Consider the following 16,250-nt stretch of genomic DNA (forward strand, 5'->3'; position numbering starts at 1 on the left):
TTAAGACATAAATTGATATGTTTGGAACCAACTCAATTTTTTATAAATCAGTTTCTTAAAAACTAGGTGGTTCCAAACATGCCCTTACTCATACACGATAGATCCTTGTTTAGGGGGTATTTGTAATGGCTCCAAATTCCAGCTCCAATATAGAGTTGTAGTTTATAATATCAATTTAAATAGTTTTAAAAATATTTTTAATCTAAATAATAAATAAAATAACTTATTTAAATGTCATCTAAAAGCTTAAAACTTCAACTCCCCGATTTTATGGAGCATTTAATGACCTGCTCCACTAACTTCACCAAATTTTTTAGAGCTGGAGTTGTCTCAAACAAAGCTTTAATATTAACGACATGTCTGCGATAGTTTTTTTTTAAAAAAAGTGAATTTAAATATATAGGACTTATCATGAAACAGTTTGAATTTAGGATTCATTAGCATACTGTTTAGATACATAACAGTTTCGGATGCATGAAACGGAGGTTTTGCTGAAATAGCCTATTTTGTTTGCTATATCTATATTTTTTATATACTACATGCGTTCTAATAAAAAAATGATCTTTTCTAAAAAATGCAATATTTTGATACAAATACTCATGAGCACTCAAAATTAGTGCACAAGATACCTAAAGAATTAATATTTGTCTTTAACAACATTTCAATACTATTATGATTGTCCATACATAAAGGTAATTAAATATTAAATAACGACTAGTTTTTTCGTTACATGATAGTTTCATTGTCATCTTCCACATCAATCACCTCTTTTTGCTTCGTATCACCAATCGTCATGTTTTCCTCGCATTGATGAATTGTATACTTCTCACATCATCTAGGTTGTCATCTTTATCTTGAGAGCCACTTGATTTATCAGAGTTAACATTATGAACTTCAATTATAACGTAAATTTTGTTGTATATTTGTCAGTGTCCTTGGGTACAGGTACCCCGTGCGCTATAGCTTAACCAGCCAACGCGGAGTACGAGCTGGGGACCCCACCATTACTGTGGTCATATCAAGCACTGCACCCCAAATTTTCCGTCTCAAAACCTCTAAGTGCAAACACATCCACTTTTCCTGATAATCATTATTAGTTCCATCAAAGTGAGGAGATTTATTAGTATAATTAATATCCATCTTTTTCATTGTAGGTTGTTAAGCCTTTTTTCTAAATGGCGCCCAAGCATGATACAACTTGTTTATGATTTAGATGGAGAGATGGGGGGAGTGAATAGCTTGTAAATATTGTTCTACAAAATCGCAAATATCACTAGTGCAAAGTTGATTAGAATAAAAGGTGGCACGAAAGCGTATACTTGCTCTAGCTCCACTCCATGCAACTCCTAAAAAATTCTAGTAGCTTGGTATTTAGAATATAATAAACAAAGCAAACTAGTAACTAGCAAGAGATATTAAGTAACAATTATTATTGTTGAGTATAACCTATGCATGGCTAGTTAGGAAAGTATTGTACAAAAACTAGATCAATGTAATTGCAAGAGTATGTAAGGAGTGCAAACAACATGAGGAAACAAATGACACAAGATGTATCCCCAAGGTTTGGTTCCTTCGCAACCTATGTCCTTGTTGTGGTGAATCCATGCTAGGTGGTTCGTGCCTAAATGACATCATACACAAGCCCATAACGAGGGCATCATATATAAGAAGCACTCTAGAAAGGTACTCCAACAAACCACGAGTCTACTAGAGTTGCTCTTCATGAATCTCCCACGTGAAATGAAAACATCATCCCTTCACAATGATGATCATAACCAGTGGCAATCTCTAATAGTCTCTCAATGATCCCACGAACTCTGGGCCATGTAGATGTTAACAATCACTAAGAGTAAGAGTAAAACTAGCCAAATCTACTCAACTAATGCCACAAGATGTAACAATAATATGCGATACAATAGGAGCTCTCCAATCTCACCCAAATGATGAACTACAAGATGCAATTGAGTGGAGTGTATTTGTCTACCCCAAGAGTTGTTTTCAAGTGTAAGGAGTGAAGGGATGTTAGCTAAAGGTAGACAAGGGGTCTATTTATAACCCCCAATTCAAAATCTAACCATGACCTCTTGGTGTACTAAAATCAAGAACGCTATACATGTCCGATGCACCACTAGTTTCTACATTGGACATGTTAGGTGCCTTCCTAATGACTATATTCGCAACGGCAACAACCTAGCCATTAACTGTGTGAGGTATCAGATGCATTCACTAGACATGCCACTAGACATGTCCGGTGCATATTGAGAGCACATAGAGTGGGGTGAATAGGTGATCCTGCAAAAATAACTTAAAACAAACTAAACTTGGTCTAATAATGAGATTAGAGTAAACTTAAACCAAGTTTGAGACAAGAAAAGGAGAGAAAAGTTTCCTTCACCTGATTGCTCTTCCAAGATATAAATTATACTAAGAGCAATATCACAAGTGAGAAAAGATAACTTAGGAAGAAAGAAAATCACAAGAAAGTAAATGAGACAAGTGAGACATCGATTTTGTCTCGTGGTTCGGCAAAAGCCTACCTCCATGTTGTGGTGTCCTCCTTTGGACAAGGGTTGCAATGAACCCCTCTCAAGTGATCACGTAGATCAAACTTGAGTGCCACGGTTCTTCCTTATATCTCAAGTGTTCCCATTTGTGAGGAATCTCCATAACTTGAAGTCTCTCATAGCCTTACAAAAGATCAAAGTCACAACTTAGAGTAAGGGAGGGAGATATAGTACACACACAAGAGCAAATCGCAGCACCTAATCCATTTGACTATGTGTAGGAAACATACTTTTCCCATAGTTTCTCCAGGGTGTGATATATGGCTCAACTCAAGTCCAAAAAGTGATTTTCTCTACAAAATGTGTTAAAGCCCAAACACAAGTACTAGAAACATTGTAATAGACCCATGCAACATATCTAAAGGTGCAAACCTTACAGTATACCATATTTCACTCCAAGTTGCATATTTGGGCCCCTGTTTGAGCTCTTTTGGACTTGATCTCTTCAACTTGCCTTTTATGGACGTGCGCTTATACTCATATGAAGATAGTTAGTTCAAGATGGTGTGTAGCACACTTAATCACCAAAACAGGTATAAATCGCCCTATGACACATTTTCCTTTTGACATATTGAGTTGAAATATTCATTTTACATGCTTTCTGAGTGGCATGTCCAATGTGGTGTCAGGTGCCACACCGCCAATGCACTATTGAGCTAAAGTGCTCGTTTGACATGCCCTCTACATGTCCTATCTGGTGGGTCATCTAGTACCTCATCAGATATGTCTGGTGCACCATATTTGGTGCATACTGGAGACTATAGCGCCGTGCTAAAAAACTGTGCATTATGTACGAGCTCATCTAGTATCTAGTGCCATGTCTGTTGCACCACCGGACATATCCATCGCCTTCTTAAAAATCTGCATCGAAAGCACTTTCTTATCTCTTCTCAAGCATGCTATCCCTTTAATATTTTTTGCCAAATATATTAGAGCATAGCTAGTATTTCTCAAAGGCTTTTAGTAAATATTTTCTCTTGCCCTTATGTGTGTCACTTAGGCCTAGTGGTAGTAGATGAACGAGATGTCTAACTAGAATCTTCTCTGAATAGTATGACTATCTATGTGAAATTTGATCATACACTCTATTGTGTTTTGAGTAGCAAAACAAAATGCTCTAGCTTATACCTTTGCCTTGAGCCCTTACATTTTGATCTTTTTTGTGTTGAGCACTTAATCATCATTTGTGGCTATCAACATTCTTCTCAAAGGTTGCCAATCTTTCCCAATATTAGATGTGAACTTAACCTATCTCAAACGCAACACTAGAGTAGATGTCAACCCCACTAGTCGCGTCAATTACCAAAAAGCACATATGGAGCTTTCAGATAGCATTCTTTGAATGTTAGCCCTTGTTGTTCGATCCTGAAGATCGTAGGGTATACAACCCTAAAGGCGGTAATTGTCTGGATGACAACCATCATACTCTACTTGTTATATAATAAATATATATAGTCGTCATAATAAATAATAAAAGAATAGTTCCTTGATCATCGTCTCTCCTATCTCTCTTTGTGTTTGAAACCGTAAGAAATAAGCCTCCTATATACAATACTTCATTACTATTAGGTGCTGTTTGGTTCACATATTTGTAACGTAAATGATAACCGATAACGTTAAATCATGTTTGGTTAAGTCCAACCGTAACAAGATACCACAACAGAAATTGATATTACCCTATTCGAACTTGTTACCATCGGCAAATCATGTTTAGCGCCAGACAAAGCTGGCTTTCGAACAATATCAGCAAAAGAAGCCTGCAAATTACGGCCGCGGGAAACCAGAGTCCAAGATCTTGATTCTTCTTCAGAGTGAAGCTGCCATTCTTTGATCCAATTAGGGCCACCAGAATTCCAAGATGAAGATACGCTTTGAATGTTGAACAAATAAAAGAGTGGCGTCTGTAAACTGCGAAACCTACGTCCTTGCAAGAAAGCGAGAAACGAAAAACCCGGTTCGACAGAGGAGAAATCCTAAAAAGCTTCGCTGAACCACCGATGAAGGATTGAAGAAGAAGACCCACCGACTCTTCACATAGACGCAAGGAGCACCTGCCGAAAGAGACGACTAAAAAGAACTCATGGCGGTCAAATTTACCCGGGAGAAGATTGAGCGGTCGATTGAACTTGTGAAGGATCCAATCTTGAAAATGAAGACCGACAGAAAAGTCCAGGGCAGAGCCAACCGGGAGGCCTCCCATGGCAAGGAGCTAGGCACGGCTGGAGGGTGCTCGTCGCCGGCAAAGGGTCCGACGAAGAGTTGGGCCGTCGGCGGTGGCTCAGTTGTCGCCGCGCGCTTCCTTCTTGCGAAGGAGCTTAGTCTCCGTCGCCATTTGATGACAACCATTATTCTCTACTTGTTATATAACACGAATGGTAACCGATAACGTTAAATCATATTTGGTTAAGTCCAACCGTAACGAGATACCACACCAGAAATTGATATCGGCCTATTCGAGCTTGTTACCACCGGCAAATCATGATTACGTTACATTTCCATTTCGTGAAACCGAACGGGACCTCAGTGAAAGGTTTCGAAGGCTAGATCTAGAATTTATGATAACAATGTTAATCAATAGAATCAAACCCTTTTCCACCGTTTGTGGCCCACTAAATCTAATGAGCCGCGCGGGGCCTAGTCGCTTGCGGGGTTGGCTTGGGCAGCCTACTACACCAGTGGTATACTCGCTCCCCGGCCCCCTGGGGCCAGGCGCCTCTGCTGCAGCACTGGGCCAGCGCCACGTGTGCGTGACTGAGATGCGTTGTGAGGTGGTCCTACCTCCAGGACTCCGATCGTGGGCTAGTGCTGGTACCGAGCGAGTGACGAAATTCAACGGGTAATTCCTGTTGACTTTGCGTGCAGTGTGCTCTCTCTGTAAAAAATAAAAATAAAATAAACGTTTTTTTTTCCATAAATTCTGAACTTGAAACAAAAAATGGCTGCGAGTGTCGCACTGCCAGCTCCTTTTACCGTGAAGGACCTAGAACATCCAGTCCAGTCCGATCGGATAATAGGTCCAGCCTTTCTTTTTTCATGGCTCTTTTGCGAACCTATCCAGTCCACTGCAACTGCTACATCGTGTCGTGTATTATCCTGGGCTACGAGCCAAAGGCGTCTTTTACCGCTGCCGGCAGCAGAGGGCTTGCAAGGTCGGCACAGCGGGGAGCGCGGCAGGAAAAGCGAGTGCGCGTCGTCCGCTTCGGCGGTGTGGACAAGCGTCATTTCTCCAGCGGCCGCGCCGATTTGCCGAACCTATGTTTTAGTTTTGTCGTGCAATGACATATTCGCACCACACTTAACGCTAAAAGTAACTAAAAAATATAGTAAAATTTATCTCTTGAGATTAAAACAGAGCCTTAATCAAATGATACCTTTTTGATTAATATATAAAGGACATATGCATGGTTTATTTCCTCACTTCCTATAGGAGACTTTGCTCATTTGTCAATAACTTATTACCCAGAGTTCAATTAATATAATAGCCATACGTACGGGAGTTTAGGTACAGGAGCACTAGCAGATCAAAGTAGATGGAAGGAGAGAAACATTATTGTCACAATCCTCTTTGCTTATATTTTGCGTTGACAACATCTTTTTTTTAGTAATACGCAGACACCAAATTAAAGTTGTTTTGGGGTTTTGGGCAATCATCTATCGTCTTATCCATCGTCTACCTCAAATGAAAAAAAAAAAATAAAACAAACTAAACTAGGGTGATGGATCTAAATTAGGAGGCTGGCTGGATATTGAAAGGACTCTCTTTTTAGGACACAACACAATTATCAAACATAAATCACTTTTTTTTTGAGAATTTCATATGGAATCAAGTTCAAATCTTCATGATGATAACGTATGGACTACATATATGAGTAAAGTCTCTTACGATCAAATTTTAACCCCATATTTTTTATTTTTTAATCACTAATTCTAATTTTCACTAACAATGTTAAGGGGAAGGCAATCGATGGCTTCCTTTTCAAAAAAAGAGGAGTAAAATCACAAAGTTGAAAAAGAGGAGTAAAATCACAATTGCCCCTAAATTTTATCATTATACACATACAATTTTTCATAATAGTGCTCAAGTAAATATGCTACTGAGTACGCATTGAGATATAGTACCACATTTAATATGCTAACATCTACGTGTAAATATGATCCTTTATTATGTTCTACTCTTGTCTGATATCAAAATCAAGATTTCCATTTTAAGTTGGTAACACAATTAGCAGATACTTAATGCCATATTAAATGTTTGCCAATTTCTATAACACAGAAAACTTTAGTACCATGTATTTCTCGAGAGTCATATGTGACGAAAAGAGAAAAAGGAATCAAATCTGACAATTTTGTTCGTAAATTCAAGCATCCTCATATGTTTGTATCCAAATCCAACATAGTCAATTCCAACTATTCTTTTAGAATTTTGCTCGATTGGATAGTAGCTAGACACCCATTTCCTATAATTATATTTTGTAGAATATGTAAATTCCAATGTTCATGGTCAAGAACCAATAGCATGGATTATGTACTTTTCCCAATCCATAAAACTTAAACAATTATCAAGTATATCACACATTGACAATTTATTAAAATAATTTAAAACAAAATAAATTGATCTACTTTTGTATTGGAAATGCTTGATAACCAAATGCATATTAAAATGTCGTCTCAGCATCAAATGTGTACATAGTGCTAGCTAGCTTTGTGAGATGTTGCGAATCCGAAAGAAATTTTGAAGCCACAAGGATCATCCATGTTTAAGACATGGCCATACTAATTATGACATTTCTTACAAAGTGTAATGGGTTTAGTTATGAACTAGGTGTATTTAACTTTTCATAATAAAAATATAACTAAACTTAATAAATTGTTTGCACATAGCTGAATCCAATAATATACATCGATGCATATATACAAATCACAATCATCCATTATGTGAGCATAATATAGTGCACACTTTATTAGATTATCAATAACTCTAACATAGGAAATTCAATCAACTGTGACTTGGAGTTCAGAAACAAGGAACAAGAGCACTGAATTATAACATCATTGATTGTTGCTTTTATTTTTGTCATCCTTTGTTAGGAAAAACAAACAATCATATTGACCATCAACTACCACATAGATGTATTATTGTTAACATTTTTTTACATTTACATTCATGTATGGTTATTTTGACTGCACAAATTAAAATGGTCGATATTGTAACATAATAGTTGAATTGCAACTTTATGGGGGCATGCTATCTAGGATAAAATATATGTACCTAAGACCTATTTTACAAAGAATAAAAACGAAAACAAGATTTAAATTTGTATTGATCAATATATAAGTTTTATGATTTAACTTGATTACAACTAAATTTAATGACTACATCTTAAACTAGATGAATGCATTATGACCCATCGTATCATCACACCTAACACGTTCTTGGTCGTCTCAATGCTTACATTAATATGCTAGTTGCTAGGCATGCAATGATAATGCCACCAATTATACACAACTTTCTAACTTTGAGTACATATATGATGGTATATTGGCTATTTCCTCTCTAGTATGAAATTCAAGATTCTCATATTAGGATAGTATCAAAGTAGGAAAAACTTAATGCTATATTAAATACTTACTAAACCATGGAAAACTTTATTAGCAAGACATGCATGGAATGGTTTTTGGATACAAAGAGAAAAAACCAAACCCGATAAACCTGGTCAAAGTATCTCCATCTATTCGCACTCAAATCTAAAATAATCAATTCTAACCATTTTAATAATTATATTGATTATATCATTGATTGTGTTGAGTTAGGGTTATATAGTTTCTCTTGTACTATAATTTGCTAAAAAATTAACCATAAATGTTTTAAATATAAATCAAATTATATTATTTGCATGCAATGAGTTTTTTAGCATGTCCACGGTAATTTTTCTTAGTTTTGAAAAAAAATACCAAGTTGATTGCTGGTTAAATATACAAGGTTTGACTCAGAACGATAACAAAATACCAACATTTAACAATTTGAATATATTTTATTTGATGTGCATGTTATACCTTGAAACTAGTATGGTCCTTTTAGAATGTAATAACCCAATAATGTGCGCTGGCAGCCATCTTGCACAATGAATATAGTGATATAAAGAAATTGTGCCGAAAGATAAGTCATGCTACATTTCTATATAATTCATAGTTCTAGCTCATTGTTTTGAATTTTTAAGTTGAGATACTTAAATGACATAATAAATAAAAAGCTAGAACTTTAAATTACTAAGGTTAATTGCCACTCAAATATATATCCATGCAAATAGAAATAAAGAACAATAATGCATTGGTCTAGTAATTGTATCATGTAAGAAAAGCTTTGAGTGATTATAGGACTATACATTACTTAAAGAACATTAGATAAAGTGGCATAGAGATGGAAATGAATGGCGTTTATTGTTAATATCATATCTCCAATCTTTCATTAATCCACACACCATGCAAATGCATGGTAGTTAGTAACAATGATAGGAATAGACATATGGGTGCAATGTAAATAACTACGATATTACTTTCAGGAATACATCTCTAATCCTTGCGCTATAAATTTCGGGGTGTATGTGTGAACGCGAATGTCACCTTACGGGCTACTTTGGGAACCTCAAATCCCCTTCAGAATTGAAGGGGATTGAGGTGGAAATGAACTAATTTCCTCTCCAATCCCCGTCAATATCTCGAAGGGGATTTGAGTTTCCAAACTAGCCCTACATGTTGTTCAAGTGACGTAGACTTTATAGTATAAAATATCAACCACGCATCATGCATGAACAAGGAATTTATACAAAATCATTAGCAAAGCTTATTGACCATCTATCACGCGTTTGCATATAGTGTTCAAAAAGTATTTCCATTAGTAAAAGAAGCTCCAAAATTTCCAATTTAATGCAAAATTGTCTCAAATAGAGAGCATATACATTCAAATTCATAGAAATTCCTCTCAAATACGAACTTCTCTTGATGGTAAGAATAAAACATTGATGTTCATTTCGATAACTAATATAGCATTTCGATAACCGATTAAAGTTTGAGCATGTTGCATCAAATTTAGATTACAAAATAACTCGCAACCTTAAACAATATTGCAATAACAATTTGTTAACAGATGCCTATTAGCAAGTATGAACCATTGCATGTTCAAAATTTATGTTACAGAAGTTTGCCTGAATGGAAAATATATGTTATATGAGAACGATGGGGCATTTTGACCATGCACGCATATAATCGAATTCACACATCATGTTAATCAGTAGGAAGCACCGCATGCAGGCTTCAAATGTGTATATTTCCCGCTCGAACGAAAGCACCAAAACATAATAGTGGTCTAGTGGAACATTTAATCAGCTGAGAACGGGTTTTGCCTGATTCACACACGTTAAGTTTTGAAGCAAAAGAAGCACTACATGCTACGTGCAAATAACGTTATAGGATTAGAGATTAGACACCCAGATAACGAGTAAGACGTGTATATTTAACGTCGTTACCAGCTAGCAGATTAGGTGTATGCACAAATTTGCGAATTTTGCACTACAGGATTAACTTTCCATATAACACATGAAACGTTGATTACGTGTCCACACGGATGAAGACAATATAGGTGCAAATTTGCGTCACACGGTCCAAACATCACATGATTTTGTAAATTATTTACGTTACGTTGTTAAATTTCCATGCAATATACGTACGTGCAATTTTACGTTATAGGATTAGGTGCCGACACGGATAAAGACAATATTTGCGTTACGAGATCTAATCATTACACGGATTTGCATGTTAACGTTACAGATTATACATGTGCCCATATGGATAAAAACAAAACATATTGTGTGAATTAACCGATCGACTTATGACTGATTCCAAATTAATTGTGCAAGAATCTGAGACATTCTACACCCGCCACTTTATATAAAACAAGTCGTCAACTATTTATAAGAATTTGTTTTTGAAAAATAGAATACGAATACGAATTTATCATTCATTCAGCCGTGGAGAGGTCTGCGGGTGGAGTGGGACTGGGAGGGGGGGAATGGGAATCAGACGAGGAAATGCAGCATGCAGACCCGACCCGTTTGGCCTTAAATGGCTCCAGCTGTTCCCATCCAAACCCAACAGAGGGACTGTAGAGAGAGAAAGAGAGAGCAGTCATGGCCTCGCCGGGCGCCCTGCCCTGCTTAAAAACCTCGGCCCTTAATTCGCTCGCACCGGTTACTACTGCAGCTCCTGCTTCCTCACACCACTCTCCCTCGCCTGCCAGAGCAGGAGGAAGAAAGATTGGCAGGAACCAACAGTTCATAGACCAAGGAGCGCGGTCGGGGAGGACCGAAGAGAGACAGAGAGACGGCGAGGGAGCTTGCAGGTGTAACTGTTGCCGTGGAAACGGGGGAGCGATAGAGAGAGAGACGGGCCGGGACGGAGGAGGGTCGCAAGGAAGGAAACCAGGTGGAAGCTAGCGGAGGGGGAGAAATGGCGTGAAGCATGGCTGGATCCAAGGTTTCGCCTTTCGCGATATCCTGCCTATTCTGCAGCGTTCGTCTCGAGTTGGAAAGCGGCTACCACGCACCCCGGCGCTGTCTTGCCCGGCCTGCTCATCGTCGTCGTGTATAAATAGGAGCAGAGGGGGGGCCAGGGCCTCAGAAGTCACTGCAGCGTCACAGCTAAGAGATCTCTCCTCCTCCACCTACAGCTGTAGAGCGAGGGAGCGAGCAAGAGGGAGAAGAGAAGGTTGGTGGCAGTAGGTGGGTGTGGCTAGCCTTCAGCCAGCCGGCAATGGATTTCGGCGACGAACCTGAGGGCTCCGACAGCCAGCGCCAGCGGAAGCGGTACCACCGCCACACCCCGCGCCAGATTCAGCAGCTCGAGGCGTACGGTTCTCTCTCGTTTCGTTTTGTTTCCATTTCTTTTGCTGTTTCTTCGTTCTGTCCGGTCCGGCCACCGCCCTCGTGGTTGTTGACGGCCGGCGTCGTCGTGAGTCTTGATGAATTGACGGAAAGGAATGTAATGGTGCGTGTTCGCCGGTGACCGCAGGATGTTCAAGGAGTGCCCGCACCCCGACGAGAACCAGCGCGCCGCGCTCAGCCGGGAGCTCGGCCTGGAGCCGCGCCAGATCAAGTTCTGGTTCCAGAACCGCCGCACCCAGATGAAGGTACCCACCGAGTGTCCCAGCCGCTTTGATTCTTTTCTTCTTTTCATTCACGAGGTCGCCGTGTTTCATTTCGACCTTCTGTCGGCTTGTTTTCCACGGGTTCCTGATGGATGACGGCGGCCTTGTGCGAGCTGCAGGCGCAGCACGAGCGCGCGGACAACTGCTTCCTGCGCGCGGAGAACGACAAGATCCGGTGCGAGAACATCACCATGCGCGAGGCGCTCAAGAACGTCATCTGCCCCAGCTGCGGCGGCCCGCCCGTCGCCGAGGACTTCTTCGACGAGCAGAAGCTCCGCATGGAGAACGCCCGCCTCAAGGAAGAGGTGAACCATGAGCTGACAACCACGCGCTGTCTCCGGCGACGTCGTCTCGTCGCCGGTCTGTCCGTTTCACTCTCCGTGTATTGCTGCATCTTTTACGTCTCTGAGTGATGCGCTTCATTCTCGCGGGTGACGGGCGCGCAGCTGGACCGGGTGTCGAGCATCACGTCCAAGTACCTCGGCCGGCCGTTCACGCAGATGCCGCCGGTGCCGACCATGTCCGTGTCGTCGCTGGACCTGTCCGTGGGCGGGATGCCCGGGCAGGGCCTCGGCGGGCCGTCGCTGGACCTCGACCTCCTCAGCGGTTGCTCGTCCGGGCTGCCGTACCATATGCCGGCGCCCGTGACGGAAATGGAGCGCCCCATGATGGTGGACATGGCGACGCGCGCCATGGACGAGCTCATCCGGCTCGCGCAGGCCGGCGAGCAAATCTGGGTCCAGGGCATGCCCGGGGACGCGAGGGAGGTGCTCGACGTCGCCACCTACGACAGCCTCTTCGCCAAGCCCGGCGGCGCGTTCCGCCCACCGGAAATCAACGTCGAGGGGTCCAGGGACTCGGGCCTCGTGTTCATGAGCGCCGTCGCGCTCGTCGACGTCTTCATGGACACGGTACTTATTAACGCATTCCTTTCCCCTTCGTCTTCCAGCGGCGTCCATAACGATGGTTGATCGATGTTGTTGCTGGTGCAGAATAAGTGGATGGAATTCTTCCCCGGCATCGTGTCCAAGGCGCAGACCGTCGATGTTCTCGTGAACGGCTTGTGTGGGAGGAGCGAGTCCTTGATCATGGTAATGCCGTCGAGCCTTCGCATTGCAAACAGTGCTTCTCCTCGTGTCATGTGACCATCGGAGGGAAAGCTAATGGCGTCGTGCAGATGTACGAGGAGCTGCACATCATGACGCCGGTCGTCCCGACTCGCGAGCTGAGCTTCCTGCGCTACTGCAAGCAGATCGAACAGGGGCTGTGGGCCGTCGCCGACGTCTCCCTGGACGGGCAGCGCGACGCCCACTACGGGGTGCCGTCCCGCTCCCGTCGCATGCCGTCGGGGTGCCTCATCGCCGACATGTCGAATGGCTACTCCAAGGTGATCGACGCGACGACCAGCTCATGGCCCCTGTGCAGCTGTGCTCCACGTGCGCGTGCATTGCCCTGTGCTACGATGGTTGGTGCCCCTGACCTGACCTGACACGTTCGTGCGTGCTGCAGGTGACCTGGGTCGAACACTTGGAGATCGAGCACATGCTCCCGATCAACGTCCTCTACCGCAACCTCGTGCTGAGCGGCGCCGCGTTCGGGGCGCACCGCTGGCTCGCCGCGCTGCAGCGTGCGTGCGAGCGGTTTGCGTCCCTGGCCACCCTCGGCGTGCCGCACCACGACGTCGCCGGAGGTATAGTACAAGCTATCCAGCAATTCTGTGGATCGAATCAGAATGTGAGCGTTCCTGGTTTCTTTTGGTTGGCAGTGACGCCGGAGGGGAAGCGGAGCATGATGAGGCTGTCGCAGCGGATGGTGAGCAGCTTCTGCGCGAGCCTGAGCTCGTCGCCGCTGCAGCGGTGGACGCTGCTCTCCGGCACCACGGACGTGAGCGTCTGTGTCTCCACGCACCGCAGCACAGACTCCGGCCAGCCCAACGGCGTCGTCCTCAGCGCCGCCACCTCCATATGGCTGCCCGTCCCCGGCGACCACGTCTTCGCCTTCGTCCGCGACGAGAACGCGCGCTCCCAGGTACGCGCGCGCCCTCCCTTCCGTCCGGACTCTGGACTAGCCTGGACGCGCTCACATACACCACAACCACACCGCCCGCGCTCGTCATTTAACGCTCACGCCTTGAATGGTTGCCTTGCCATTGCAGTGGGACGTCCTGTCGCACGGCAATCAGGTTCAGGAGGTGTCGCGCATCCCCAACGGCTCCAACCCCGGAAACTGCATCTCCCTGCTGAGAGTGAGCAACCGACCAGTCATCTCTTGCTCCTCCGTCGTCCATTAAACGCGCACTGTGCACTGTGCTGTTGGATTATGACGGTTTTGACGATGACGACCACTGACGACGGCGCGCGACGTCGCAGGGGCTGAACGCGAACCAGAACAGCATGCTGATCCTCCAGGAGAGCTGCGCGGACGCGTCCGGGGCGCTGGTGGTGTACTCGCCGATCGACATCCCGGCGGCGAACGTGGTGATGAGCGGCGAGGACCCGTCGGGCATCCCTTTGCTGCCGTCGGGCTTCGCCATCCTGCCGGACGGGCGGCCGGGGTCGTCCGGCGCGGGCGCGTCCAGCAGCGCCGTCCCGCTCGCGGCGGCGCCGCCGCCTCCGGGCTGCGTGGTCACCGTCGCGTTCCAGATCCTCGTCAGCAACCTGCCGTCGTCCAGGCTCAACGCCGAGTCCGTCGCCACCGTCAACAGCCTCATCGGCACCACCGTGCAGCAGATCAAGGCGGCGCTCAACTGCGCCGGCCCTTGATCGCCTCGCCTCACCCCCGCCACCCTCCGCCGCCACAGTGACTGACGAGAGTTGGTCGGCCCGTTGAATGCTCGCATTCATGGAGCCCACCTGCCGCTGCTCCCGCGAAGCTGGCGCAACTCTCTCGCTCTCCATCAACCTATCCACCACCACCACCACCACCATAACAGCCTTTTTTCCCATTAGATGCAGTGTCGTTTTCCTTTGCTGCTTAAAATTCGCAGGATTCGCCGAGGTTTTCTTCTTCTTTTCTTCCTTCCTTAGGCATTCGTTCGTGCGCCAAAGATCCATCGAAGGCTTTACGAGACTGAGGGAGTCAAGAACGCACCATGCTACCTTGTCCCTTTCCTCTCGCTGCTGCCATTTTTCGCCCCTCGTTCTTCCTTTTCCCTGGCATGGTCATCCTTGTCATGTCGTCATTGTCGTTGGTGCCGCAGCAGAGGATGAATGGTTCGGGTATTGACTTCTGTCCATTAATGTAAAGCCTTCAATGAACATTCATTTCGATTATAAATGGAAAGGAAAAAAAAGTTCTGGTAAAAAAGTTGTGAGATGCATGTGTTCATGGCCTGATGATGCTATTGCTGGAGCACTGGTAGATTGGTAGTTCGGCTTGCTTGCCGTCAACCTGTCTTATCGCTGTCGTTCATCGGTAGCAACGGCGGCGGCTCAGGCAGGTGCAGGTGGCATGTCCTCTAGCTGCCGCGTCCGCGCGCGGCGGCCGTCGCCGATGCCCACTGCTGCAGGCGTGGCGGCCGATTTGGACGGGAGGGACGTGCGACTCAAGTGCCCGCAGTCGTTAGTGGGTGGCACTGGCACTGGCACACACATCGTCGTGCTAGCCCCTGCGACGGTCGGTTTAATACGGTGGTTGCCTGGGCAGTCAGCCCGGGATCAAGGCAAGGCTACAGCTTACGGGCTACGGCAGCGTGATGGGATCGGCATCATACCAGGACGGCGTGACGGCGCTGGTCTTGGGCCCGTGGGATCAGCCAGCAACGGACACGGACGTCCGAAAGAATCGCGCTAGCATGTACGAAAGAATTGCGGCGGCGAAGCCACGTTGATCCAGCCGAGAGCCCACACACATCAGGGTCAAAACCAAATCCTAACCATTAGTAGCTGATTTTGACCTCCTGTGCACTCATACCGGAAGCATATCCTTGCAGTTACATTGCTCCAATTGGATCACTGACGTGTAGACCCAGCCTAGATATGGTCCCACACGTCAGTGACCCAACTGTAGGGGAGAAAACTGTAGTTTCATTGCACTCGTATCATCTATGAAAAGTAAGAACCTTTTGAAAGTAAAGTATTTTTTTATAGTTTTTACGTAATACCATGGTTCATATATAGTAATACCATACTATTTTATACCATAAGGTATCTGGTTGCATTCTTGAAAACTATGTACCACAATATTTTTATGCAACTTCAACCTAAAGTTTTATGGCACAACTAGCTATTTGTCTAATATCATGGTTTACAATATTGTATACAAACAATGTTTCTCAAAACCATATTATTTTTGGAGCCAGCCAAAACTACGGTATTGTCATGACATTTGCAAATTATAATATTGTAAAATCCTGGTTTTGAGAAACATTGTTGTCAAACAGGCCCTAAATGATGCTCATCTCCTACACTCGATTGGAGATCGCTCTTTCATCCTCACGAGATATGGAGTTTGATAGATTGGGTGATAGCACGGTCTCACCATTTGAA

General features: G+C 44.1%; 1 protein-coding gene across 2 annotated transcripts; it reads left to right on the top strand.

Annotated features, from left to right (window-relative positions):
* The first annotated feature begins 10,747 nt into the window (after positions 1–10,747).
* LOC109942419 (homeobox-leucine zipper protein ROC8) lies at positions 10,748–15,076 on the top strand. 2 transcript variants are annotated; one of them, XM_020544401.3, is made up of 11 exons: positions 10,748–11,093; positions 11,287–11,464; positions 11,628–11,745; positions 11,883–12,068; positions 12,210–12,674; positions 12,756–12,854; positions 12,941–13,150; positions 13,273–13,453; positions 13,529–13,791; positions 13,919–14,008; positions 14,133–15,076. In XM_020544401.3, exons 2-11 carry the CDS (start codon positions 11,370–11,372, stop codon positions 14,523–14,525), a joined length of 2,100 nt encoding a protein of 699 aa, XP_020399990.1. In that variant the 5' UTR covers positions 10,748–11,093; positions 11,287–11,369; the 3' UTR covers positions 14,526–15,076. The 2 variants fall into 2 exon arrangements, with proteins under 2 accessions (XP_020399990.1, XP_020399989.1); XM_020544400.3 differs by having other exon boundaries at positions 10,749–11,464.
* Positions 15,077–16,250: the final 1,174 nt, after the last annotated feature.

Source organism: Zea mays, chromosome 9 (genome assembly GCF_902167145.1).
Source record: "Zea mays cultivar B73 chromosome 9, Zm-B73-REFERENCE-NAM-5.0, whole genome shotgun sequence".
Taxonomy (NCBI): Eukaryota; Viridiplantae; Streptophyta; class Magnoliopsida; order Poales; family Poaceae; genus Zea; species Zea mays.

Coding starts and splice junctions, on each gene's coding strand:
- LOC109942419 (XM_020544401.3), top strand. CDS start 11,370: ATGGATTTCGGCGACGAACCTGAGGGCTCCGACAGCCAGCGCCAGCGG. Junction 12,855..12,940: donor GGAGCGAGTCCTTGATCATG/GTAATGCCGTCG, acceptor GGCGTCGTGCAG/ATGTACGAGGAGCTGCACAT. Junction 14,009..14,132: donor ACTGCATCTCCCTGCTGAGA/GTGAGCAACCGA, acceptor GCGACGTCGCAG/GGGCTGAACGCGAACCAGAA.